Below are 27,474 nucleotides of genomic sequence, written 5' to 3' on the forward strand. Positions count from 1 at the left end.
TGGAATTCGATGAAGCCCACTTGGCTGTACCCAACCCACCACTGCTCTTCCTTTCTTTCCTTTGTTTTAGTTGACATAGCGAAACCTCTAATATGAAATTCACCAGATATTTCTTTGATTAACGCAAAAAACTTCGCAAACTCAATACCACATCTAACTAATTTTTGGTGTTAAAATAATTTTAGAACTCACATTACAATCTGCATCACTCATAATATTTTTCTTTATCAGTGTGATTCTATGTCAACCTATATTAATTTTTTTGTCATTAGAGTAATTTTAAAAATCTCATGACAACCTGTATTATTTATAATATTTTTTATTATTAGTGAGATCCTATATCAGCCTATATTATTTTTCATATATGAAGTCTGTACACGAGTATATATAACCTCTCAGATATACTAAATATACTGAATATGAAATAACAGAAAAATAAAATCATTTTCCCCTCTCTCTCTCTCTCTCCTTTTTTTTTTTCTTTTTCTCTTCTCCAAATATTTCAACATTTGAAATGCTAATTTTACATCCTTGCAATGTTAATTGCACTCGTTAGATTCGTGACTTCATTATTTAGCTGATCTCTCTTTGGAGAAGTTGGCTAGCAAAGAGGTGACAAGCTTGATTTTCAGGTCCAGGGACAGAATTTCTCCCTGATGCTCACACCCACAACGTAAAAATGTCGGTACAATCAAACATTATAGCTCTTGCAGCAACAGTCAACTCATCATTTTTGATTCAACAGCCGCAAGAGGGGGGCGAAGCCTGACCGGGTTCTGAGTACCCCATCTCTGTAATCAAAACCTCCAAGACAAACCGTCCTTTAATTAGCACCATCTCTCAATCGAGTCAGGGTTGTATCTTTCGCATGATAAAAGGATTCACCATCCATACCCACCGGTCATTTTGAGATTTGAGCAGTAACATGATTGATTGACAGAATTCTGAGCACTTTGAGATCTATGTAGTGGGTGATCCAACAGTGGATTTGCACGAAGGAAGGATTCTCGTTCCTTGGTGCGAAAGATATAATGCTGCAACCTCTCAATCTCACCATAACCTGGTCATTCGAGACTCCAAACATGAGGGAAGGGTCAATTGCCCTACATGATTTAAGGGAAGCACCAACCTGACCAAATTATGGGTTCAACTTCTGAGCATATTCCTCTAGTAACAAACTCAGAAGAATGCTGATTGAAGTACCCTAATTCTGGCGAGTAATAACTCATCCCTCAGCTCTTGCTCCATGTCATCTACATTTTTTTTTACAAAAAACCCATGATTATCCAATCCTTTGTAGCATTAAAAATTGGATTGCTTCTCTCTGCACATATATCATCAGTGTCAAGCAGGTTAAAAACTGCCGGATCGCAGAGCTTCGGCCGATGGTGCAATAACTCATGCAAAAAATACCTGAAATGGTGGTGTTGATCGCACAATGATTGAGGAAATGATGCTAGTTTCAGTCGTAGCACGATCACAAGCTGTAAAGCTTCTTATTGAGTGTTGGTCCTCTTCGATGATTGAAGATAAGAAATTATGGCCCCATATATGATTGCTTGTTTTTCCTTTTAATAACAGGACTCTTGGGTTGGAGCAAACCAACAAAAGCAAGCTGGATCCACAAGCCATCCATCACGTAATTAATATTGCAATCCATTTGTGAGGTCAAATCCACTGATAAATTTCGATGGTCCCTCACCTCTTAATGCAAAATGCCTCCCAGAAGGTCCCTCACCTCTTAATGCAAAATGCCTCCCATTAGCCGACTAATAAAGGGGCCTGTTCACCAGAAGATCAGGCAACTCTGAAGCTTGGCATGGAGGACAAACAACTTAAAAATTTAATTAACCTCTGCGCATGTATAGATGAAGCTGATCATAGATCTTCATCCAGGCATCACGGAGATCAGAAATGTAAACTGAGCTTCTTCTGGCTCCATTTCGAGCAACCAAGTCAATTCAAGCATTTGGTGGGTAAGCATCCAAAGGCACAAGAATTCAACATGAAACCGCTGGCAACTTGAATCAACCTGCAGAACCCAACTTCAATAAACCTGATAACAACAATTGGTGCGTTTGAACTGGTTGTGCAGCCAGGTCAGGTGTTTGTTCTGGGCCTTCTCTTCCAGGTAACTCGAGAAGACTTTTATCCAAGTTGAGATTGGCTAACCTGCATCAGACATGGTGTCAATGCCGCTGTGGAGAGGCAACAGTACAAGACATGAACTTTGGCCGTGAAGGAACATCCCCAAATTGATGAGGTCTCTTTTTCCCAAGGAAACTCGCCCAATTAAAACCGAGATCAGGACATGAAAAGGACTCATGGAAAAGTTCTTGGTTATGAATTTTATTGTGTTTTTCACTGGTAAAAGCAATCCCATTTAAAACATCATGACTATAATGCAGTTAAAACATAAGATGAAAATGGCAAGAGATGAATACAGGGATCCACAAAAGGCAGCCCTTGAGTCCTTAACTTTTGTAGGATAAGCAATGATTGTACTCATCCACTAGAAGAAGGTACCTTCCGGGGGCTGAACCAGCTTCCGGTTGGGTGGTGCTGCCATCTCCTTCTTTAACTGTACCAGTATGTCTTCCATGGTGTACCCTCGCTGCCACTTTGCAAGAATCCCAAATTTCTTTGGCTCAACCTAAACATAAACCCATGCATAATCCAACATTAGCACAGAACTGTGATATAAGGATTTTTTTTTTTTTTTAAACTATGTCACCCCAAAGTGGCAACGATGATTCTTTCTGACAACCAGAATATTCATCAAAACCTGCCACCAATCAAATCCTACAAATCTAACAACCTGTCTCACATGCTCTGTCGTCTTCTGGCCAGCTTACTGCATGGTTTAAACATATGACATGTGCATATAATAGTTTTACTATTTTCCGATCTTATTCTTATAAATTTTAAAGGAGACTGAAATTGATTGGTTTTTGTGGTGGTTTTCTGCACCAAGCTGCTCAGTGCCTAAAGAGGCAGGAATCGCTGAATGTATAACTTTCTCAAAACAGCAAAAACTTTGACCATTTATAAAAGTAAATAAATTCATGCCTATCAATCAAAGTTTAGTAACTGTTCCTTCTGCATAGAATTACTGCATTGAGATGGAATTTAAGTAATATTCTCTACCAGGCTGGTTATTTAACCAAGCTTGAAACAAACCAATGGTGTAGAAAGTCTTTTAACAGTAAAAATGAAATTACGACACAAGCTCACCAAGATGGATACACCACATTCTGGTACCAGCTTACCAAGCTAAAGTCTCTTGGGATTGTCGCAAAGATCAGGGTTGAAATCCTGGTTCAAAGATTTAGGGTTTTGGGGGAGAGAGATACACCTTGAAATGTAGACCACTGCCTACAAACACATCTACTCCCCACAGAAAAAGAAATGTTTACAATAATTACTGCTGCCACTCTAATTACTATTTCATCCTGCATATTAAATCATTGGCCATTTTGTCATTTCAGTAATTGTATAATATCTTGAAGACAGATGAAGACCATCTCTTCGAATAAAGCAGAAGACTGTAAACAATTTAATAAAAAAAAGGTAGCAACCACACCTCAATGCATTTTTCTAAAAAAAAATCTTGCCACAATGCCATCAATACTATGCGACATACCACTGGCACAAACAACGGAGGCTCCATGATCACAAAGTCATGGTTCATATGAATGGCAACCATCATTGTGACAGGAAGATCTTTGAAATCAGAGTAACTACAGAAAGAGAGAGAGAGATTATTACCACTCCAGTTTCATGGTTAACACATGTTATATTGATCCGTGAGTGGAAGCGAACGCTTGGAGGTTTGTCAGGGTAATCTTTATCACAGAAGAGCTTCAACTGATAAATACGATTTTCATGCACTGACTGCAAAAGAAATGAGATAAAGAGGACACTAATAAAGCTGTTACTTTGCAGAAACATCTTTGCTCTATAGACAAATTATTCTAAAGACTCAACTAGCTGAACCTGGTTTAACTCATTAAGTCAGGTTGCTTCTTATGCCTCTGCAAATAATAACTCAGACTTGTGTAAGTCTAAAGTAAACAACAGAATGCATGTGTGAAGTGTCTTGCAGGGGGACATTTCTGAATGCACAAATAGAAGAAACATCAATAAATACTGACTGGTTCAGAGGAAACTAGCAATACTTGGTAAGGGCAGTCACAAATCAGATTGGCAAAGCATAAGTAGCTATCTCAAAATCGTTGTATTTCTTATCAGATTAACACTTAGAATAGTCAACATGGGGAAGCTAAAAGCAAGTCAGTGCATTTCTATCAAGGTAAAATACACTAGACACTTTAACAGATACATACTATACTTTGTACTTTGCAGATGTGAACAATAAACAACAAAAAACAACCAAAAGACATGCATATATACAAAGATATGACGACCCCCCCTAAAAAAAAGAAAACATGGGCTACAAGTGCTCAAAAAGTTGGCTAGAAGCATTTACTTAATTTAAGCAGGATTTAATATGTACAAGATTATACTGTCCCTCATAAGGCTGATGGTTTAGATCACCATGTACAGCTTCTATTTTATTTCATTTACACACTACATATAGAACCCAATCAACCAAAAACATGTTGAAGAGATAATCAGAAATGTTGACCACTTGACAAACTCTAGCAAAAGCTGACAAACAATAGTACTGGATGAAGAGTATTTTATTGTTTTAACAACTTGTACCTATTAAAGTCAATTGTCAATATTAAATCTCCAATAATTAAATGGAATGAGTTAGGCCACATATAATATGCCTCATAAACATAAAAATGCCAATTTGATTTGTTTTTGAACAACAGGCCAATGGTCTAAGAAACAGGGACATACATTATGTGGACCAATTATGGTACCCGTCCAAGAACGCATGTAAATGTCATCTCCATCATCTATTCCATAGCTAACCGTGCCATCTCCAATACCTTTCTCTCCACGTTCAAGTTCCTCCAGCAGTCTAAAGTTCCGAGGTACTGTGACGCAAGATAATTATAGAGAAATTTATCATTTTCTTAGAGAATGTAAAAAATGCCCATTTAGATGGAGCAACTTCACAATTTATAGGCTTTACTAAAATGCTGCTTCAATAAACGTCACTATCCATGACAAATTTATGCATATTATACAGAATATACAGCTCGCAATACCAGAGAAACTAGTTAATCAAGAGAAGAATTTACCACACAGCAATGCGATCATAATTTGAGGTAACAGAGCCAAGGGCACCTTAACAAAATTTCTAAATCAATTAGTTAGATATATATTCGGCAGTGGAAATGGACTACAAGTGCCCTAAATATTGTCTAGTAGTGTGCCAGTTCAACCATGCTAAGATACAAAGACCCTATCGAACATGCTCAAAGTTACATTTAACAAGATTGTTAAAGATACCTTCAAACTGATAGGGGTGCCAAGTTCACCAGATACCTTCTAACTTCTTCAATCAATCTTCTCAAAGCTTTCCATGGGTGAGAGAACACGAGAAAACGTATTCTATTTAATCATTATATTTAGCATCGATTCTAACTCATTTCCAGACACAAATAATGTAAAACAAAATTCAATGCTAAATATCCAGCATCCACGATGCTGATACTCTCATCATTCCAATCGAAAATGATCTTGCTCAAACTAGCCTACTCCTATCTATTCAACCGCTGTCAAAACATGGACGCCAAATTCCGCACTAAAACTTAGGATTTGTTCTGTAAGAGAGAGAGAGAGAGAGAGAGAGAGAGAGAGAGAATCCGGATATTGAATACCCCAAATTACGATGGAAAACCATCAAGAAATCTAAGACACATGAAACCCAGCATTCATCTATGAGTGACCTTTAAGGAATTTCAAATACAATCCACATGACAAAGCATGAACATCAAAGAAAGAATCCGCATGCCGATCCAAGAAATAACCAGCAGTAAAAGAGGAGATCAAGGTTCCAAAAATCATACCCACAATACTCGATCCTCCGGACCCCATCGTCATCGGCGACAAAGATTTCAGTTCGCCGAGATCGAGGGGGGGTAGAGAGAGAGAGAGAGAGAGAGAGAGAGAGAGAGAGAGGAAAAAGGGGTGATAAAAAGCGCAAACGAGAGAGTGAATTGGGCCAAAGGATAGGACGAAATAAAGGTAAGGTCATTTGGTGTACGTCTTAGAAAGCTATACATTGTATTGTCCCACTCGCGTGTAGTGTTTTCCCTAGATCTTCCAATCCACCCGCGGCGCGCGTGTATACAAAGTTATACAGTGTATAAAACACACACTTGGGTAGCAAATAGCCAATATCCTCCTGATGGTGGCGATGCATACCGCACTAGTTCCGCGAGTGGAAGAGAGAAATCTCGAGTGCCGAAGGATGGCGTCCCGATGATTCGATCCAAGTCTAGGGTTTTGGATGGTTTTTGCTGATTGTTTTTCCTTGTCCCAGGTATTGCACTGACTGATCTCTTTTCTCGATCTTTTCGCTTGTTTCTTGGCCTCTTTTTTTGTTAATCAAGAGTAGATTAGGGCATTTTTTGGGTGTTTGATCGAGATTGGTTTTGATTTCGTCGAATACAACGTCAGGTGGACTAGAATTGTTGTCGTGAAGTGAAAGAAGGAATATTGAAGGGCTTTCGCCGGTGTTGACGTCTTCCAAGAAGCGGATTGGAGTAGTTCTTGGTGAGCTTCGAATAGTTTTCTTCTTTGATTCTTGCTCCAGACGCTGTTTTTACTAGTATTTTTTTTTTGTGTGTGTGTGGAAAAATGTGGTGCAGATGGAACAAGAAGCATGCTTTTAGTGTTTTTTGCTTGCCGATGGTTGATGAGGTATTCTTGATTTGGTTTTAATGGCATTTCAGATTAACTGTCTTGGTTTTCTCTACGTTTTTCTGAAGTCCAAGAAGTAGAAGGTAATGCACGTTAGGGTTTTTGCTAACTTGGGAAGCATTTTTGGTGCATTTAACTTTTTAGCTGCTTTCTTTTTTATGCTTTTAAGATTTACTCTTCCTATCCTCATCTGAAGCCAACTTGATTGGATGCTGATATTGGGAACTGTGACAACTGAAAATGTAATTGATATTATATGTTTCCACTACTCTAGAAGAACACCTGAGCCATGTTGAATTCCTTAATAGCCACAGAAATTGCATTGGTGATACTATATGATTGGGTTGTACGCGTGCACCAATATCAGAGAATATAAATTACAGCAGAAAATTGGTTGATGACTATGTTTTAGATGCGGAAACAATTGCGTTCATATGAGGATGTTAAAAAAAATACCCCCATCATTTATCCTAAAGTTTGAGTGTCAGTTATCATCTTTTGTTTTATTACTAGGTAAATGATAATTGAATAGAGATAGAATTGCTGTTCCCGATTTCCTATAAGTGACTACATAGCTCCCAAAGCCAGCTATTTCAAGGTGTAAGATCTAGCACTTTGTGTTTCTATTTTTGGTGTAACATATTGAAATATCAAAATACCTACTATGTTTGTGCATGAAATATGTGCTTCATAAATTTTATTTTGCGCTGGAGCTTGTGTATGTATTGGAAGAAAATTTTTTGTCGATGTTTGCCTATATTATAACACATGATGGATTTAAGTAGGGCAGGACCATGTATGGTTTCTGAAGGGGTTGCTTGTAATATAAAATTGATTACTGAGAAGTTTAAGTGAGAAGTCCCAAATTTGGACAAGAAAATTGGTGGATTGATGTTAGATGGGCTACATAATACTAATTCAAATGTTGCATGTGAACAAACGGCAGTTAAATCTTCTTAATCTGAACCATATAGGTGAGTTAAAGAAAAGCCTGAGGTGGAGTGTACTGCTTCAGGGATGGGACAAAACTTGATTTGTTATTTGGTGGATTCTATACATTTGACAATCAAATGGATTAGGAATCCATTGAGGTTGTAGACTGGCATTGCATAATGAAGGAATCACTGATCGCTACTTGCACTCGTGCAGCAAGGTGCTTGTGCCGTCACTTGGATTTGCATGTTCAGTGATACTGGTTAGAATAAATTTGTTCTAATGGCAGTTCGTGTGGTGGCAGCAGGTGATGACCTGCTATTTGAAGGTTATAATGAATTTCAAAGAAGCAAGCGGTTCCATTTAGAGAGAACATTTATTAGGCCAATCAGTGATAATATCAAGAGTAATGTGATGTTATTGCCTGTTGTGGACAATAACAAAATTAGATTATTTGGATCTGATGGTTTTGGATTTGTTATAAATAAATTTTGCAAGTCAGAATCTTTGAGGAAGACAGTTAAAATCTCTTCTGAATTTTATGTGATTAAGAGTTAGAAATTAAACTTCTGTGATAAACTTGATAGGCATGAGGATTGCTGATTATGAAGTACCGATATCATATGCAATACTGACTCATGTTTGTGAGAGGATTGCATATCTATATTATCGTTCTACTCTGTAATTGGCAGTACAGAAACCCATTTTTTTGAAATTTATGTTTTTGTAAATTGTTCTTTTAGTAGTGTTTGTGATCTTGTTAGTTTATACATTTAGGAGCACAACAGAATAATTCATGCTTTGATCATGCATAATATTCATGTGCTTAGCTTGAAAGGGCAGCACATCACCTTTATATCATGAGCCAAAGATAAGGCAGGAATTGATTGATAAATATCCTGTTTGTGAACAAAGTGTTAGCTGTCCAAGAACTTGAGTGGTTAATGAATGAATGAACTACTAAGGCTACATGAAGACTTGAATGAATGGTGATGTGTCGAAATGGTTATTTAAAAGGAAGCACATAATTGCAGTTTTCCATGTTACGCCTGACTCCTTAAGGGCCTTAAGAAGATCTAATACTACAAAGAATATTCAGGTAGAAGAAGCAAGGATGGAGACTCAACCAAAACATGAGATTACATCAGGACATAAACTGATATTTACGGTGCAAATGCTGATGTGATTGTATTTTTTGAACATAATTCTTCCCTGCCACGCAGTTGAAAGAGCAGCTTGTAGAAGCTGTGACTCCTTAGAGCTGCATAAACTCTTTGTACAAATATCTATCATTTTGTGTTATACATAACTAATTGCTAATATCACACGTTTAACTTGTAATATTAGCATTTTAGCATATAAAGTCCAAGTTCCTGTAATTTTGTCTTATTGAAAAAATATAAATTGCACTTTTGATGGAAAACAAAAACTAAATTGGATGGTATGGCTTCTGGTACCGTTACAGTGAATATAGGCATTGTCACATTTCCTATGGAAATTGAGTAGATCAAGTACATTGATATACTAAAACCTTGTTATTTTGTGTCATACCACTTTGATTTACATGTCAATGATTATGGATAGAATAAATTTGTTCTAATGAACTGGCAGTTTGTGTGGTGGGCAGCAATTCATGATGTGCTAATGAAGGTCATAATGAATTCAAAGAAACAATCAGTTTCATTTAGAAGTAACACTTATTAGGCCAATCAGTGATAATGCCAAGAGTAATGTGGCAATACCTTCTTGTTTGTTTGCTCTACTGTCAAGGAACATTTTGGAGTTTAATTTATGTTATCAAACAAATGGTTTTTCATATCCACCCCCTAAAGGTTAATTATTGATTCGGCATAGCACTTTTTTATTAGTTTGGGCTACATATATTAATGCAACCTTTTCTTTTTAACGAGTTTGCAGATGTCTTTGTATGTGGGCCATCTCTCTCCTCATGTTCGACGAGAAGAACTTGAACAGGTTTTTCGGAGGTTTGGTCGGTGTAGCGTACAACTGAAAGATGGATATGGATTTGCAGTCTATGAATATACGGCGAATGCAGAGAGAGCTTTGCGAGCGCTGCAAGGCAAGAACATTTGTGGGGAGCACATATCTCTTAATTGGTCAAACAGGCAGCCTAGGCCTCCTCAAATATCTGCAAGGAGCACCAGATTTTATGAACCCTATCGTGGATGGAACTTCAGGGAAGACAATGATAGTATCGGGATCAGGGGTTCTCGAGATCAAAGGGATTTTTCTACTGGTGCAGCTCGTGTCCCAAATAATCATGGACAGCATCAATTGGATATGACACCCAAAGAGGCTGGTAATGTGCACGATATTAATGATATCGAAGGGGATAAAGGTGTAAATACGAATGAGGGAGTAATGAATGAAGGTGGTACAATTGATCTAAATCCCTTGGAGAATGATCGATGGGGTGAACCTATTAATGATACATTGGCCAGTAATGGAGTTGAGAATGGAGGTGATTTTGACCGCTATGAACCTTACCATGGTTACAATAGAAGCAATGATAATGGAAATGTTCAGATAGATAGCTCTTATGGCTCTCCAGACCGAGGAAGTTCCAAGGAGAGAAGATGGATAGAGCAATCTGTTGGCGATGATACTCATAGGAACTGTGATAAATCAAAAACTCAGCAGACCTGCTATAACTGTGGACTGGTTGGTCACATAATGCGTAACTGCCCTCAAGGGGATGCTCGACGAGAGGAGTTTGGCAAGTTCAACTGCAAGAGAGATGAAATAAATTGCCTAGATAAAGGGGAGGGAAGGCTGAAGTGGTTCAGACCCAATTCATGGGGAAGGTCAGATTTTAGTAGAGATCCTTTGATATCAAGGCACCATATGCAGGTACGAAAGGAACCTCATCCTGATAAAGCTAGAAGAGCATTCAGGGCAGGGGACACCTCTCTAGAACTTAGGGAAGAACGACGTTCCAAGCTCAGAAGTAATTCTCAGGCAAAGAAAAGGAGCAAGCTGGAACATGAAGCCCCCAAAAAAGTTGTGAAAAGAAGTAGAAGAAGACGAAGGAGATCTCGTACCTCATCACTTTCTTCTGATTCTTCTACAACTAGCTCGCAATCACATTCACGGTCCCAAAAATCCATATCCAATACTTGCTGCTCTTCACGCTCAAGGTCTGCATCTTCTCAGTCTCAATCGGCATCTTCTATTTCAAGATCTGCTTCTTTGTCACCCTATTCTAAATCTGTAAGTTCTAGATCCAGATCAAGGTCAAGGTCGAGCTTTCCGAGATCATTGTCTTTATCTGTCTCATTGGAACGGAAATCTACTCCTTCCCCAAAGAACAACCAAATTGATGTTTGCATGAATACCTCTCCAAAGGGCAATGTGAAGACTCTGACGAGCCCTGAGTCCAAGCATTTAGAGAATGCCAAACCAAAAGTTACATGTTCAACAGTTGATGATGAAAATGCAATCACTCCATGCAAGGCAGATAATGAGATTAATGGTGAACATATTGGACATAATGGTGATGATGTAAAATATTCTGCATTTGTGGCTCATTACAATGAAACCAATGCATGCACAGATCTGCATAAATATGCCGTTGTTACTAATGAGAATCATGAACAGAACAATGACTCACAGGAAGCTTCATTTGTAAAGCTGAATAGGCATATTCCCTCTGAATGTGAGACTAGCAAGTCTAGAAGAATACCAACACAGGAAATGTTCTTGGTCCTGCGACATTATGGACTGGCAGCACCAGAAGAGGGTTGTCCTGATATTTCCATAGAGGAATACTTTGGTGCTGCTCACTTGTGGCCGTGGGAAATGATCTACTATCTTCGTTCGAAGAAGGGTCCCATTTCTACTGAGAACTATGCGAGGCGACTTGAACAAAACAGGGAATTTGGCATTGTGGATAAGTACATCAGAAGCAGTAGTGGTTGGTGAGAAAGTCAAGATGATACATGACAAAGTTCCCTGATGCTGTCTTGTTCATTTTTAAGATGCACACGGATTGGCATTTTTGATGATGGCAATGTTTTCATGCTAATTTTCTTCTAGAATTTGCTGTCTTCTCCCATGATCAGGTAAAATGATTCATAATGCTTTATTTTGATACTTTTAATCTACAGAAATTCATGTAACACACAAGTATATTTGTTAAAAATGCCCTCATTCTGGAAATGAACATAATTACTTTTATGAGAAACTTCTTTACTAGTTGGGAAATTTCTGTTTTGAAATTGATGCTCTGTTGTAATATTGTGCCTCTCTTTTGCTGTGGTAGGTTCTTGAGCATGATCCAGAGATTCAATATTTGTGTTTCATGCTCTGTGATTCTACTCTCTGTGCTGCCCGGACTAGCCTGCAGTATCATCTTTGTTTTCTTTGCCTTTATCTTCAATGGGCGTGATATCCTCATTCTAATTCATGTAAAAAATCTGGTTAGATAGTTCACATACGGACATGTTGTTCATGGACTAGCTATTTTATGGTACATAAAGCCGATGGATCATCAGTGTTCTTTGCTCATTCAAATTATTAACAAGTTGGCAACAGTGTTTGAAGGAATTAATTCCAGGAAGAGTAAAAATCTACATGATAGTTCCTCAATGGACAAAGTTAAGTCTAATATATGAAATATGGGGAAGCAAATTATGGGGATTATGCTGGTAATTGTTTTTTTTTCCCTTATATTGCTAATTAGGGTATGTGAAAAATCTCAGAGTTAACTACTTATTCTCTATCTTGTTCTCAGAGTTTGCTCTGTTACTATATGCTGATTAGTTTATGGTATGTGATTTTGTAATATCTATGCATTCAGAAGTTGGAGTGTGTACTGTTACATAACCACCAAATTATGGAAACACTGTTGGATGGTTGATAAACTTACGGTATTTCTTTTGCCTGTAATATGAAGGATAATATGTAACTTTTTGATTCATTGTGCTCATGTGAATATCTGTGGCTTTTGTAATCCATGTCATTGCTTGAAGCTTTCATATTTCCAGTCCGTCAGATATTTATCATTAAGCCCAGAAACCACTTCTTTTAACTTGTTTCCTATTATGAACTAATGTTTTTAATGATGACACATCATGCCACAAATCTTCAATTGAATAGAATTCCTTAATACCCTCTTCTGGGCTTCATTCATGACTTCTCTTCTACTATTACTATGCTCTCAATTTACTCGTGTGTTTGTGTCTGTGCATGTGTACCAAGTTTAGACTGCAACCTACTGCGATTGCAATGGGAAGTAGAATTGTGGATAAGAGGAATTAGACAAGATTCAGCCCCACCACTCTATCTCACCAATTCCCGAGTGCGATTCATGGAAACAGTGCTATACATCAGGGGCAGCAGCTCTTGTCTGATTACTTGGATCCACCATTTGGCATCCAATTTATAATCATGGTCGTCGTGATCTAAACAGCTTGCCTCACGTGCTTGTGTTGTTTGTCATTATTTATACTCACCCATGCTATATATGTAAAAGAGCTGGCAAAGCCGCCATACTGATTGATCAGCTACCAGCATTGAAATTAACTGGATGATGCAAGAGCAAGCGTCGGCCCAAAAGCCATGCATGTGTGAAGATGTTATAAAGTGATCTTCAAAGATTGCTGGAAAGCAGACATCACTTGTGGTGATGTGGCTTTTGTAAGCCATCAGTCTATAAACAGGATGATAATTTGGTTTTGCTTGTTGACTAGTTGTATATCAGATTATATCTTTCTCAAAATGCCTGTCCCATAGATCTAATTGTAGCACCCAGACTTTCTAGAGTTGCAGCATATTGAATGCTCATTGAAACTCTGATGCCATCTTCTTTTTTTTTTTTTTGTGGTTGTGCCTTCTGTCTTCTTTTATGTGCTTATCTGAAATATTAACCATTTAATTTGCTCACCTTTGTTCTTCTTCTTTTTTAAACCCATAAGATGTTTGAGGAGAGAATAGGGGGAAAGGAAATCAAGTGTTCCCCAGTCTAGCTCCCATCTTTTTGTCAGCCAGATACCTTTATAGAGTTCCTACGAAGAAGAGCTTAAGGGGCACAGAGCACTCATCCACATCAGCCGGCCATACACCTTTGTCTCCCTGTACATCAATTGATGCTGATATTTGATAATTGATGCAATGTCAAGCTCATGTTATCAATTTCTTTATGCGGCACCTTGATTTCTGTGAAAAATGAATGATCCAGCTCAGTCCTTCAAGGGAAATCGTTTGTGTTTCATTTGTATCTACTCTAGTTTGAAAGGAAGGAGGGGGAGGGGGCTTTAGAGTCAACATCCCTTGGTGTAACAACTCTCAAACTCACATCTTTGTTGCTTGCTAAACTTGTTTTCTATTCTATATATGATATGTCAACCTGTTTGTTGGTCAATGATGTCCGCACTTTCCATTGGACGACTCTTATGTCTCTGCCAGGGGCCAACTCAGGCGTGGAAGCATCCAATTGGGGCACGAGCAATTTGCCAATAATGAATCCAGGGGACTTGTTTACGACTTTGGGAATTCTCTCTTTCCCCTTTTCATTTGCTGCTTAAAAGTTTTCCGAGGGAGGAGCAAAGCGCAAGCTCGAGGTGCCGAGGCATGGAAAAAGAAAAAGAAGAAGAAGAAATCGGTGCATCGAAGACCAATTGCATTTAGTGGGTGCCATGATGGCGTGTTGGATGTATTCAAAGGGCAGTAAAGGGTGAAGAGGAAAGAGAGGGAGGTGAGGAGGGTGGAAATAAATTGGTATTTATCACCTGACGTAATCCCACCATTATTCTCAACCGTCTCAATTACTCTTGCATTAAATTGTTTTTTATGGTATTTCAATCCAAAATAGTCTTCCATCTCTCTCTCTCTCGCATTAAATTGATTTTTGTGGTATTTCAATCCAAAATAGTCTTCCATTTCTCTCTCTCTCTCTCGCTCTCTCTCGCACGCACGCACGCACGCACTGACGCACGCATCCTTGAAGTTTTTATATTTTTTAAGTCCCAATAAATACATGGATACATACATACATAGATGCATGCACCATGGAGCTTGTACACTTGCAAGGGACTCTCTTCACAAATTGACGAAAAGGCCCATCCCCAATGATTAAGGATTACTTATCCTCGAGATTAGATTCTGCTTTTTGTGGGCTTCATCCTATTTACCACCTTCCTCTCTGTCCATTGCTCGTTGCTCATATATATCTAATCCAAGTACCGATATGAATAAAAGAGCAAATTACGCATCAGGCAATTGAGAAAGTATTAAGACAGGAAAAAAAGGAACCATCTATACGACCATGATGATTATAGAAATTTGGGCTGCTTATGATAGGCCCGTTTTACATTGTCTTCATCATAGGAGGGGGAACAACCAAGAGATAAACGAGAACACAACCTATGTCTGTGGAGCCATATATAAAAGTGGATCAGGAGGAGGAAAAGGAGGGAGAAAACCTATGATTTGAGAGAGGGGATATACTAGTACTAACTAGTACTTCAGCTCTTCCTGGTCTTGCTATTATTGTTGTTCTTGCTGTTGCTGTTGGTGGTGGTGGCGGCGGTGTTGCTGCCATGGAAGAAGTCGAGGAGGACGGCACTCTTGCACTTGGGACACCTGGGGTCTTCCTCGGAGAGCATGACATACATGAGGCACCGGGGGCAGCCCGCAAGCACCATGGATGCTGCCTCCGGGCTGTTCGAGCATGACGACAAGCAGGAGCTCGGCGGAGACGAGGAGGAGGATCCCTTCGGGGAGTCGTCCTCAGCTGCCACCCTTCTCGACGTGGCCCCCCTCGTCGGCAGGGACAAATTCAGCTTCAGGTCCAGCTTTGGGCTCTTGCCATTGTTGCGGCTCATCGCTGCCCTCCTGTAGAAGATCCTCCCTGTCTGCATGCGAAAGCAATAGAAATTAGTACCACAAGGCCCATCCGGCGTTTGAATTGCTGGTAGCTAGCTAGAATGGTTGCTTCAAAGAGTAGAGGGAGGGGGATCGAGGAACCTGGAGGTGGAGGCACCTCTCCCAACCTTTTGGGGCAGGGAGTGACTCGTCGAGGTCGACCGGAGTGGAGCCGAGGAGCCCGACGGCCACCGGAGAAACTCGGTGTCGGAGGAAGCTGGCACCTGGTAAGCGGTGGTAGCGGCCAAAAGAAGAACCTCCACCGCTGCAAGCATGGTGGTGGTGGGGAGCCTTGCATGCCATTATATAAGAGGACCCAAGGGAGTGGTCAATGGTTTTCTTTAATACAACACAACAAATACTTTAATTCTTCTCTCTCTCTTTGACGCACTCTTTTGTTTTCTTTTGTTATTCTTATCTTTTCTTTAGTTTGCATGCATTGAGGACGATGGGAAGGAGAGGAGGGTGGGATTGAATGGAATTGAAGGATATGGGTGGAAGAAGAGGAGTGCAATATTGAGGCCTGGAAATGAATTAATGGTGGGAAAGAAAGGAACGGGCTTTGCAGTAAACATTTTTTTTTATTTTAAACAAAAATGCACCAAATATTGCGACTACAAAACGCAATGCACCATGGATTAGTCGGTCAAGAGCCAAAGAATTCTGTATGCTGGGGAAACCATTGTAAATATAAAAAATCTTTCTATAAATAGTGTGAACAAAACAAATACAGCTCTCTCTCTCTCTCTCTCTCTCTCTCTCTCTCTGTGTGTGTGTGTGTGTGTGTGTGTTATATCTCCTAGGGGTGTGTTTTCTATTTGAATATATATTATACTGTTGGAGGGCTTATTGCATATTTAATTCAGAACAGATGCCTGAGTGTGGATTTTCCAAATCGCTGCCATAAATACAGGCTGCATGCACTGATTAGAAGACTTTTGGGAAAATTAGCAGGATTATCACGAAAATTTGGAGGGAATAAATTAGACTTGTAAGGCATTAATGTAAGTGACTCTTTGGCTTTTTTTTTTTCAATTTCTTATTTTTGTTTTAAAAGTAAAATCGCATAAACAAGGATAAAGAATAAGTTTGTTGCTATTAATTTTATATTTTATTTTTTGAAATTATTTTTATAAGGTAACAAGATGAAAAATTCATGTCATTTATCATTATCCTCGACATCACTTCCATTGTTATCATTACTCTACAATCGCTTCCATCATCTCTATTACCACCATCACCATCTCCAGCATTGCCACCATCACCATCACAATCTCCACCATTAAAATATTTGGAGAAGAGGAAGAAAATAAAATAAAAGAAGAAAGAGAAAAGTGATTTTATTTCTCTGTGTTGCTTCTTCACATATTCGGTACATATCCGAAGTTATATATACTCGCGTCTAGATTCTATACATAGAAAATAATATAGGCTGATATAGGTTGTCATGTGATCTCTAAAATCACTTTAACGAAATTATACTAACAAAGGAAACTAATATAAGTTGACACAAAATCATGCTGATAAAGAAAAATATTATAAGTAATGCAGATTGTCACGTAATTCCTAAAAATATTTTAATATCTACCATCATCGTCGCTGCTGCCACCACATTGATACAATCTTCATTATGTCTGCCACCACTATTGTTATCTCGGCCATCATTATCATATTTCCATTCTTAAAAATATTTGACTCTACTAAATATAATCTTATTTTTATTAGAATTTAAAAATAAATTAGAAATCTATTTTTGAAGATAAGAAAAGTGACAATGATGCCAAAAGGCACATAATTTTTAATAAATGAGCAGGATTTGTAGACAAAAAAAATAAATAGAATGAAATGGATTCTAGACCTGATCGTGGGTCTATATGCACTTGGTCAAGTTGTCATAATGCTTTGAGTTATAATATAAATCATACAAAATACTCAGCTATTTCAAGGAAAATCTCACATCAGTAATTTTGCATTGAATAACTAACAAATTCTGTTTCTTTCATGCTATAATCTTTAGTTTGGATCTGATGATAAATAATAGTCCAAGTAAAAAAGTATATTAAAAGTTGATCCCAAGAAACTTCACCCACATTTCACTTTGTATTCTCATATTATTTATTTTATTTTCTACAAAAACTAATGTATAATGAGAAAATGATTAGTTGGATTACCGCTATTAGTCATTTTCTCTTTGTATGAGTGCCTTTTAATTCGTAGTGGATCATTTCAATATTTTTCTATAGTCTATAATTCAATGTCCTGCAATGGGATTTATGGTTGCAATGGCTCCAAGGCATCGTAGCTAACAAAGTAAATGGAATTAAATGTATCTCTGGTTATTTTAATAAATGAGTCTTAAATATATACTACTTCACGCAAATGGGGTCTTTATTTCCAATTTAATGAGAGATACCTGACGTGTAGATTTGTAACTCATTTGTCTTGCTTGGCGACCGACGCGATGAGAACACATTAATATCACTTGTTTGATGCATCTAAGGGCTATTCCTCCTTATAAAACACAACCATTAGATCTAATTTGTTTTCTTTCCCCTTACAACATTGATTTGGTATAAGCTTACCAAAATAAAAGGCTGACTTTATCCACAAAGTGGTACAAATGCAAGTCACATATTCCAAGAAGAGATTTTCTTACCCTAGTTTCAGAAGAAAGGCCGCTTCCTATTCCCACCAGGTACTAATGACACAAAGAAAAGTGCATTCAAGTGTTTTTTTCCAATATGTTTCCCAATTTTTACTTGCATAGGGACAACTAACTGTGAAAACTCATACGGGCATGTATTTAGTCTCATATTACTTATTCGCTGAGAAGATCTTGGATACTTATACAAAACTAAAGAATCCAAATAATACATTCCGACTAGTCATTTTGGATGAGGTCATGAATTGTTACAAATGGTGACAGCGAATTCGGCTCATAGCCTATGTGGACTAGAAGACACTGCAGCACGGGTTAATGAAGGCTGACCACGGGCTTATCGTGGTGCATGTAATTAGATTTGAATGAATTTGAACCCTTAAACTGACAAGGACATGAGGGTTTAAACGGAGGGAGTATGTGAGGACTCGTGCGGGCATGTATTTAATCCCACATTGCTTATTCGTCAAGGAGATTTTGGATACTTATACAAGACTAAGAAATTCAAATAATACTTTTTAGCTAGCCATTTTAGATAAGGTTCTGGATTGTTACACTAATAATTGGTAAAACTAGAAACTTAGTAGGATTTGTGAAGGAAATAATTCATGCAGAAGAGTAACGGCGTTGTGGATGCTAGGGTTCCAAACCAAGTGTTCTCCTTGTTTACAATGAAGTAGAGCCATTAATGCCCCCCAGTTGCCCAAGCAATTGTGGTTAGCAACCCAAGTTGGAGTCAATGTTTTTGAGCTCGAGACTTGGATGGGTTGTTTTCTTTAAGTTTTCCCATCATCCATCACGATTCCATTTGTAACATTTAAGGCAAGGATTAAAGCAGCCTCATGGGTTACATCATATATACAAACTATTTTTGACTCTTGGCTGTCCTCATTACTCAAGCACTAGGTGGGTTAGTGTAAGATATGGTTAAATAATGAGTTATTTTATATAACTGCAATTAGTTGGTATTGGGGGCAAGCCCATGTGGCTCTGATATCTCGGCAAGTCCATGGAAGGATCTGAGGGAGATTAATTAGAGGAAGGGAAGGATTAATGGTGGAAAGGAATAGAAAAATGTCTTAACATTAATTGTGGAAGACTAAGTGCCTCATTTATCATGAACCTTGAAGGGATATATTTATACGAGCATTCAATAGAAAGTGCCAACTTTTGGTGGGGAAAGGTTATTTCATGGCTCCCAAGAGTTGAGCATTCAAACATTTGGTTCTTTGGCTTGATTGATGAGGAGTTCTCTTCTAGCAATTTGGGAAACATCTTTTGAAAAATTCTAGCGTTGAATTCTAGATTGTAATTTGTTGTGGGGGGGGGGGGGGGAGGGGGCCTTGAATTTAGTCCCACATCGGCTAGAGCGGAAAGGTTCCGTGCCTTATAATGAGGAGGGCGAAGCCTTTTCCTCACGAGGGCCCTTTTGTGGGACAAAACCGTGAGGGCAATCCCCCCGTCAGCGCTGGACGCGCGGGCCGGAAACGTCTCCCTCCGTCAGCGCTGGACGCGCGGACCGGAGCGCCCAAAGCGGACAATACCTCGTGGGGGACGCGGTCTCTTTCTGCTCGGCTCGGTTGGGACTAAGGCTGTTGCCGGGGTGAAAATCCCGCAACAGATGGCGCTAGAAGGAGGGCCAGCCTCCTCTCTCCATTGACTACCCTCCAGGACTGTGGGGGCCCGTTGGGGTAAAACCTGGCCGGAACCTTCCCGCTGGGGGGGCTATGTTGTGGGGGGGGAGGGGGCCTTGAATTTAGTCCCACATCGGCTAGAGCGGAAAGGTTCCGTGCCTTATAATGAGGAGGGCGAAGCCTTTTCCTCACGAGGGCCCTTTTGTGGGACAAAACCGTGAGGGCAATCCCCCCGTCAGCGCTGGACGCGCGGGCCGGAAACGTCTCCCTCCGTCAGCGCTGGACGCGCGGACCGGAGCGCCCAAAGCGGACCTCGTGGGGGACGCGGTCTCTTTCTGCTCGGCTCGGTTGGGACTAAGGCTGTTGCCGGGGTGAAAATCCCGCAACATAATTATCAAGGAACTTTTGGACGAAACCGAATGTTAGGATTTATACATCTGTGATGACTGGATTAGAAACCAAGTTTATGGCCAGAATCCTCCTGGGAACATCGACTTCTTTAGATTCTTGCTTCCTCTAAACATCTGTAAGCCCATGCAACTTGGTATCAATCATGCCGACACACGATCAAGTTCATGATTTCTATGTCCAATTTGTGCATCATTTAACCATAAGATTTCGACTTCAAGCCATGGTTCATAATTCGCAAACTTACTCAAACAAGAAATTTGGATCGTCCTGCTTGCATCACAAAGTATGCTTCCTACGGTGTATCAGCATATTTCAATGGCATTTCTTAATTTACAAGAAGCCCCCTCACGGAATTTGAATACAAGAATTCTATTCGAGAGGCAGTTCCCGAACCAACTCCAATGATTTGAATATTTTGTTTTCTGATTTTCATGGAATGATGTTTTTTTTTTTTTTTTTCCTGATTTACCTCCCTAAAAAGAAGGATTGTTCAGCTGATCGTAACCAGTAAAGTAGAGCAAGCTAAGGTACGGGCTCAATCCATCCAACACAAAATAACAAGTAGAGAAAATTAAGGATTCCACTCTAGAGATACTCTTTAAGTTGGAGAGAGGAACTTGCCCAGTGCATTCTAGGATCTATTATTTTTTGATTTTTTTAGTTGTATTCATATCCATATACTGTATGATACATCGATCTATTTCATAAAAAAAAAAAAAAATTGTGGACTCATAATCGACCTAGCACAAAACAAGTCAATGACTTGAAACTGAGAAGGCAGATAGATCCGAGGAAAAGAGGATCTGATGACGCGGGTATAAATGTGAACAGAGCAAGGTGCAAGATACCAAGCCATCATGAAGCCAGAACGAAAGGTAGATCCACCTCCCATGCAATCCGAGATTACAATTCTCCCAACACCGGAAACTACCGTGAAATGTCCAAACCTTGTCCTCGCCAAGCGCGTTGAATACAAAAACATCTCCAATGAGTCGAAGGAGATCATGCTCATTAAATTCTAACTTAGATTGCACAATCTTTCCGTACCCGTCACAGTTAAGCAACATATTCCTACAACCTCTCTTCTTGAAGGACAATTATGGAATAATTTTGACATTTCATTCATGTGCAAGATCTTTCGGTCAAAAAGTTGATACTTCTATGCTGATTGTAGGCTAGCTATTAAGGCCTAGGAAAGACTGGTTCTCGCTCATTTATCTAATCTATCAACGAGCACATATGGCTGAGGATTTGATCTTATTACCGTAAGGAGAGAAAACACAAACTACCTCCTTTAAATCTTACCTAAATACTTGGCTACATATGTGAGGATCCATACGAGTATTTATTTAGTCTCACATGGATTCGTTGAGAAGATTTTAGATGTCTAAGAAACCTAAAAATATACCTTTCGGCTAGTTTTTTTTGGATTGTTACAAATGGTATCAGATCGGACTAGGCTGATTGTCCATGTAGACTAGGAGACACTACAGCATTAGCTCATTAAGGCTGACAATGGACCGATCGTGATGCTTATGATTAAATTTGAATAGATTTGAATCCTTAGCATGATGAAGACGTCAGAGCTTAAATGAAGAAAATATATGAGAGCTCATTCGAGTGTGTGTTTAGTTCTATATTGATTACTTGTATGAAAGATTTTCAATACTTATACAGAACTATACAATTTGCATCGTGTCTAAGAAACTCCCACCATCAGTCGGCAAAGGGCAAAAGGTACAACTCTTTGAAGCAAACGTACTAACATTTATAAGGTTTTAATTGCTTCCACATGAGAACAAGAATCCCGTGCCGAGACCGGTCCTTAAAAGTTATCTGCATTCAGACTCGGCCAGATCATGCTTAGGTGTCCGGATATGGTCCCCAATTCTCTCCCACATTCTCATCGCACTCGAGCCAGGACCAGCCAAAGTGGTTAAGACGAAACGCGTAACATATTCTTCGCACACCAACTACGCCGTATCACCGAAACTGCGACCTTATTTGCAATAGGGGTTGCCCCACGGGATTTTGATGGATGAGTCCTTTGGCTTTAACCAATTCCATAACAGCCCTTTTTCTCGTAAAAAGATAATTAGAACCATAATTTATTTTTAAGGGGGAAGAGTATTCCTTGTTCTTCGATTAGCAATTAACCCCTTTAATATGTTTTTATGTTAGATGAAAATATAATATCGATTTTCACTATTATAAAAATATAAGCTCCTCTAATGATCTGCATCTCAACTCTTCTTGTTTCAAGTTATAATAGTATAACAAATTAACATTATATTTACTGTTCAAATATAAAGACAATAGGACTATTTGGCCTCATTTATAAATAACAAAGATTCTATTTATTTATTTTTGAAAAAAAAGAGAGGATAATATTGGAACTGGGTTGAGAAAGGCCTAATATATCAAATTCCCATACCCGAGCTCATGAAATAGAGAGAGGCAACACCTACCTGATTTGGATCCATCCCAACCCCCTAAGCGTCAATAAGCTTGATAGGATTTCACAAAATTAAACCCAACCTAATCGTGCCTAGTTCGGCTGGAGCATATTTGATCAATAAGATCCAAGTTTAGCCTCTTAAAATCCGACACCAAGCAAGACCTGAAAGGAAATTGAAGTCAAATCCACCGAGCTATGGATCAAACTTAACGAAGCAATCCAAACCCAAGGTCAACAACTGATGACCGATCATGTAAGACTCGGACCTAATTTTAGGAAGTATAGGTTTGACTCTTAAATTTGACCCAAACGGACCTAAGATGAGACCCAACCCAAACTCGCCAAGTGATGGGTTGGATCTGTTAGGAAATCACCAATTTATCATATGCAGAATTATTGAATACCAATAAGAAAGATATAGAGCCGTTGGAAACTAATAAGGAAGATGCAGAGTTATTGGAAACAAAGAAGAAATCTTTCTAACATTCTAATTGAGTTGTTAAAATCTTTGCAATTACTTTTCTTCCCATTCTATTGTTGTAAGTTTTCCTATTTATAATCAAATACAATCACCTCTCAATTCAAAGAGAGTTTCACCCAAAAAAAATCATTAGCTTTTTAAAAAAGTGGTGATTTCAACTTGGTATCAAAGCAGAGGTCCTGAGTTCGAACCCTGTCTCCGCACTCTTTAACCCCATTATTAAAAATTTCACATGTTGGGCTCACCCATTAAAGGAAAGTCCGATCCACATGTGAGGGGGAGTGTAAGAAAATATAAAATATATAAATAAATCTACCTCATCCTATCAGCTTAAGCTTTTAGGACAAATGGTGATTTCAACTGGATCGAGGTCTCACCGGCACAGCCAGTCCCTATCAGCATCCAATAGGGTCAAGCTTGATCCAACCCACCTGCTGCCCCGAGAGAGGAGGTGCTATAAAGGGCATTGATGCTTCATATTTACAAGGGGGTTGGGACTTGATACTTTGGTGCCAACCAAGCTTCTATGGCCATACGTCATGAGAAATGAACACCCATTAAAGGACATTGAAGGCCTTCTTTCAGTTCCATCCTTATGGATGAGAAGGTCATGTGCTTCGAAGCAAAGGTTGCTCATCTCTCGCTCTCTCTCTCTCTCTCTCTCTCTCTCTATTCTATTATCAGAATCCCATCAGTAAATATCGCCCCAGTTTTCTATGAGCCCTTTTTTTTTGCTAAAGTTGAGCCCTTTCAATGCGCATTGATTCCCCAAGTACAAAAGAAAAAGAAAAAGAAAAAAAAAGAAAAAGAAAGATGTGCATCATAAGTTACTTTGCTTCAGAGTAAAGGGCTTGGGGCACCCTATATTTCTGTCTGCCCACTTGCTGAGACAAGCCATATGGGATGGGATATGGAAATAATAAGAACAATTCAACAAAATACAAAATAACAACAAAAATGAAAACAAACAAAAAAAAAATCATATAAATGCATTACTAGATAAAAGTAAATAAATACATCTAAGATGCATGCACCCTGGGATACCAGTTCCAGCCACTTCTTCAGCAAGGGGTCCCCCAGTTTCTTCTTTGCCATTCATGTCTGTAGCAAAACAAGTTTAAGGTTTCCTTGAATCTTCCAAACTGCTTCCCACCATCTAAACTCCCTTCCTCTAAGCATTGCAATCCATATCAATCTTATTAGCCTTCTTCATACCATCTATCTTGTTGCCATAATCTCCAACATACTTAAATTTGTACTCCAATGAAACACGTTCTGATACCATATAGATAAAGTGGCAAAGCAAACTCTAAGAGGTTACGTTTCAACTTGCATGTACATCTATTTAACTGTCAATTTCAAATGCAGTAGGTCATGCAGCTACCATCACTATCACAAGCATCCATGTAGTAGAAGTTCCCGTTTATTAGTGTCATAGTGTGCCAATTTCTTGTATATATCTTCATGCATGTCTGTTTTGAGCAATACCCTCATCCGCAGTAGCATTAATCTTCAGCGCTAATTGCTTGAGCTGTTCCTGTCCGGAACTCCCAACCACCTCGTTGCCATTTACAAACAGCCCGGCTGAAATGATGGGCTACCTGAAGTCATCATTGTTCCTCAAATTAGGAAACTCCAGGACAGGGTTTTCAAGGCAGGGTAAATGTTTCTGAAAGCCTTTTGACAGCAGAAGTTTCAGAAGGCCCATCAATCTGGTTCCATAGCCATAGGGGTGTCCTTCCATTCATACTCCAAGTACAGAGCAGCCAATTAAGACAAGAATCCCCTGCAAGAGTTGAGATGATCTGCACAGCTTCTTAATAAAAAGTTTCTTGCATTGAGTTAACCCAACTGCATACAAGAGGATGAAGCCTTTGAGCCGCCAAGCAATGAAGTGATCTGTTTTGCTTCTTCATTTGTCTGCAAACCTGTACTAGCTAAACACAAGATATGTAAGAATAGGAAGGGAGAGGGATTCTCAGTAATAGCTCAGAAGATATCAACCTGTCGTAGTTGGACATAAAGACACATTAGCTGGTACCATGGGAAGAGCATGGACAGATAGCCTGGTCTATTAACTCACGAAGGATTGGAGAAATGAATCATGCATGCACACAAATTACTACTGGTTCTGTTAGATGAAAGTGCACCCATTCAAACACTTGAGCAAGTAGTTTTAACGATCTTAGACAGGCCAAGAAAGGTTACATTGTGTAAAAATGCCACAAATTTTAACTCGTTGGCCAAGTTGATCTCTGCGCGAGTATTCATTGCTTTGCTCACTAAACCACACCTAACTTTTATTTTGTGCACATAGTCAAAATCCATGACCTGAATTCTTGTATGGAGCTGGCAAGTTTCCTTTGAAAGCTTGTTCTTCAGACTTCTACGTCACCTAAAATCCTTAAATAGAAAACTTTCGGCCTTCTTTAATCATATAATCGCAAAACAAAGAGAGATTTTGCTCTGCTTACTTCATCAGGTCAGGAAAGTGATTTCTTTTTTCAAACCCTAGTTTTCCAAATCCTTCATGCCCATCTACACAGACCCATGCACTAACTTGAAGAAAGTCTGATGCTGCAGACAAAGCATTATCTTGTTCCAAAGCCTAGCGATTCCTTCGATCGTACCAGAACTTCTAATATCGGAATTTCAATTTTTTTTATAAGAAACAGTCAAACTCTCTCATCCTTAGTAGGCAAAGACACACAGAAGATTCCCTATGAGGTGAAGCAGAATCATTGAACATTTTTCATGCTAGAACTGCCATGTGAAATGCACGTAAAGTATAAAAGGTTGTTAACATACAAGTAAGATAAATAAGGCTAAAAATCCCTAGTAATAAATATGAACTAAGCTGGTAACCTGTACAGTGAGAAGTAAAACGAACTGTCTTCCAACAGAATGCAAAGCCATCGAACATTTTTCATGCTAGAACTGTCATGTAAATGGATGCGAAGGGTAAAACATTATTAATACATGCAATCATTTTCAAACAAGCTAACCAGAACAGCAACGTACCTTCGAAAGTGTGTATTAAGCAACTATAGGACTTGCAGATTTTATATATTTGAAAAGACAAATCATGGATAAAAAAATGAGGATCAAATAAAATATGATGCAATAGCAGGAATAGCAGTAATAAGACAGCAATGCTATCATGCGGGCAGAGCACAGATAAATATAAAGAGAACATAATGGCAGAACATTCAGAGGGCATGCAACATTATGCACAATCATATCTAGGCAGCAGCTGCGTTCCCAGTGATGTTGATCTGAACTTCAAACTTTTACAGTTGATATGAATTACAAGAACCTATGTGTCTTCCTCGCTGCCATTGTCACCATCAATGTCATAGAGTACAGCACTGTAATTGCTCATATTGCTATAATTGTTGTTGCTATCATCGTTGCTGCTCAATTTATCAAACTAATATATGATAAATCGGTTCGATAAATGGCTCAAAGTGCCTCCAGGGAATCTAAAGACTCGGTGAAAAATTTAAAGGTTTGATATCTAGAGATAATTATGTCAACTGAAATAATCAATTTCGGAATAACTAAGCATATGGACAGAAGGCCATCATTTCAAAGATGAGCTGACATGCTGCACTGAGTTATTCACCTTGGCAGCCAGCTTCTCTGGTGTTCAGTGACAAAGGCATCACTTCTTTATTAAACATGCCAGGGATCCAAATCTTGTGCTGGTTTCAAGCTGCCTGAACTGTTTCACTACTGACAATTCTGATAAAGAGACAGCCATGACTGCCAAGTAATTTCAATTAGTTCCAGCTTTCTTAATCTTCCACATTTTGCTGCCTCTCAATCTCATTAACTTTTGCTGCCAAGGAATTTCTGGCGCCATTTAGTGCAATGTTACTTCCATGGCACTGCAGCAGCTGTTGCTGAAGGCTCTGAACAAGCTCATTCAGCCTGTGAATATTCTTTTCTTGAGATAGGATTATCTGCAGCAACAGATTAGATATCCATTGCTTATACAATGTTGGAAATTGTGGTATCAAGAAGAACCTCATATAAAATTTCAGTAATTATGTGTCCATGCCCTTATGTAATCAAATAGATGGAAAACATCTACATGCATGACACTCTACACTGTACTCGTTCTTCTCAACAATAAGAGAATAGGTGGAGTTTGCACAAGAGGCAGTAT

The 27,474-nt window shown here is 38.9% G+C and overlaps 3 protein-coding genes across 15 annotated transcripts; 1 reads left to right on the top strand and 2 right to left on the bottom strand.

The window, feature by feature from the left end:
• Positions 1-385: 385 nt before the first annotated feature.
• LOC103714265 (ubiquitin-conjugating enzyme E2 variant 1D-like) lies at positions 386-6,153 on the bottom strand. 2 transcript variants are annotated; one of them, XM_008801457.6, is made up of 5 exons: positions 5,988-6,153; positions 4,870-5,009; positions 3,769-3,894; positions 2,527-2,653; positions 386-2,172 (listed from the first exon to the last, which is right to left on the bottom strand). In XM_008801457.6, exons 1-5 carry the CDS (start codon positions 6,019-6,021, stop codon positions 2,168-2,170), a joined length of 432 nt encoding a protein of 143 aa, XP_008799679.1. In that variant the 5' UTR covers positions 6,022-6,153; the 3' UTR covers positions 386-2,167. The 2 variants fall into 2 exon arrangements, with proteins under 2 accessions (XP_008799679.1, XP_008799678.1); XM_008801456.6 differs by lacking the exon at positions 386-2,172 and having other exon boundaries at positions 2,326-2,653.
• LOC103714264 (uncharacterized) lies at positions 6,140-14,158 on the top strand. Of its 12 annotated transcripts, none has more exons than XR_016400387.1 (5): positions 6,324-6,463; positions 6,601-6,696; positions 9,694-10,934; positions 11,025-11,858; positions 13,713-14,158. XR_016400387.1 is itself a non-coding variant. In XM_089930290.1 (5 exons), exons 3-5 carry the CDS (start codon positions 6,832-6,834, stop codon positions 11,716-11,718), a joined length of 1,953 nt encoding a protein of 650 aa, XP_089786416.1. In that variant the 5' UTR covers positions 6,324-6,463; positions 6,601-6,696; positions 6,792-6,831; the 3' UTR covers positions 11,719-13,598. The 12 variants fall into 12 exon arrangements, 6 of the variants coding, with proteins under 6 accessions (XP_038989208.3, XP_088576708.2, XP_089786416.1 ...); XR_016400382.1 differs by lacking the exon at positions 13,713-14,158 and adding exons at positions 6,792-6,843; positions 13,002-13,598 and having other exon boundaries at positions 9,694-11,858; XR_016400386.1 differs by lacking the exon at positions 13,713-14,158 and adding an exon at positions 13,002-13,598 and having other exon boundaries at positions 11,019-11,858.
• Positions 14,159-15,043: 885 nt separating this feature from the next.
• Positions 15,044-16,051, bottom strand: LOC103699976 (uncharacterized). Its single transcript, XM_008781961.6, has 2 exons — positions 15,763-16,051; positions 15,044-15,650 (listed from the first exon to the last, which is right to left on the bottom strand). Exons 1-2 carry the CDS (start codon positions 15,961-15,963, stop codon positions 15,261-15,263), a joined length of 591 nt encoding a protein of 196 aa, XP_008780183.4. The 5' UTR covers positions 15,964-16,051; the 3' UTR covers positions 15,044-15,260.
• Between the last annotated feature and the right edge of the window lie 11,423 nt (positions 16,052-27,474).

The sequence above is a fragment of the Phoenix dactylifera genome, chromosome 4, assembly GCF_051530095.1.
Source record: "Phoenix dactylifera cultivar Ajwa chromosome 4, Ajwa_hap1_PhDact_Kaust_v1.1, whole genome shotgun sequence".
NCBI lineage: Eukaryota > Viridiplantae > Streptophyta > Magnoliopsida > Arecales > Arecaceae > Phoenix > Phoenix dactylifera.

Bases quoted from the DNA above. Each gene is read 5' to 3' on its own strand.
- LOC103699976 (XM_008781961.6), bottom strand. From the start codon at position 15,963: ATGGCATGCAAGGCTCCCCACCACCACCATGCTTGCAGCGGTGGAGGT. The intron at 15,651-15,762 runs GTTCCTCGATCC...TTTCGCATGCAG, and splicing joins AGAGGTGCCTCCACCTCCAG to ACAGGGAGGATCTTCTACAG.
- LOC103714265 (XM_008801456.6), bottom strand. From the start codon at position 6,021: ATGACGATGGGGTCCGGAGGATCGAGTATTGTGG. The intron at 5,010-5,987 runs GTATGATTTTTG...CTTGCGTCACAG, and splicing joins CGGAGGATCGAGTATTGTGG to TACCTCGGAACTTTAGACTG. The intron at 3,895-4,869 runs GTATGTCCCTGT...TTTCTTTTGCAG, and splicing joins CCATAATTGGTCCACATAAT to TCAGTGCATGAAAATCGTAT.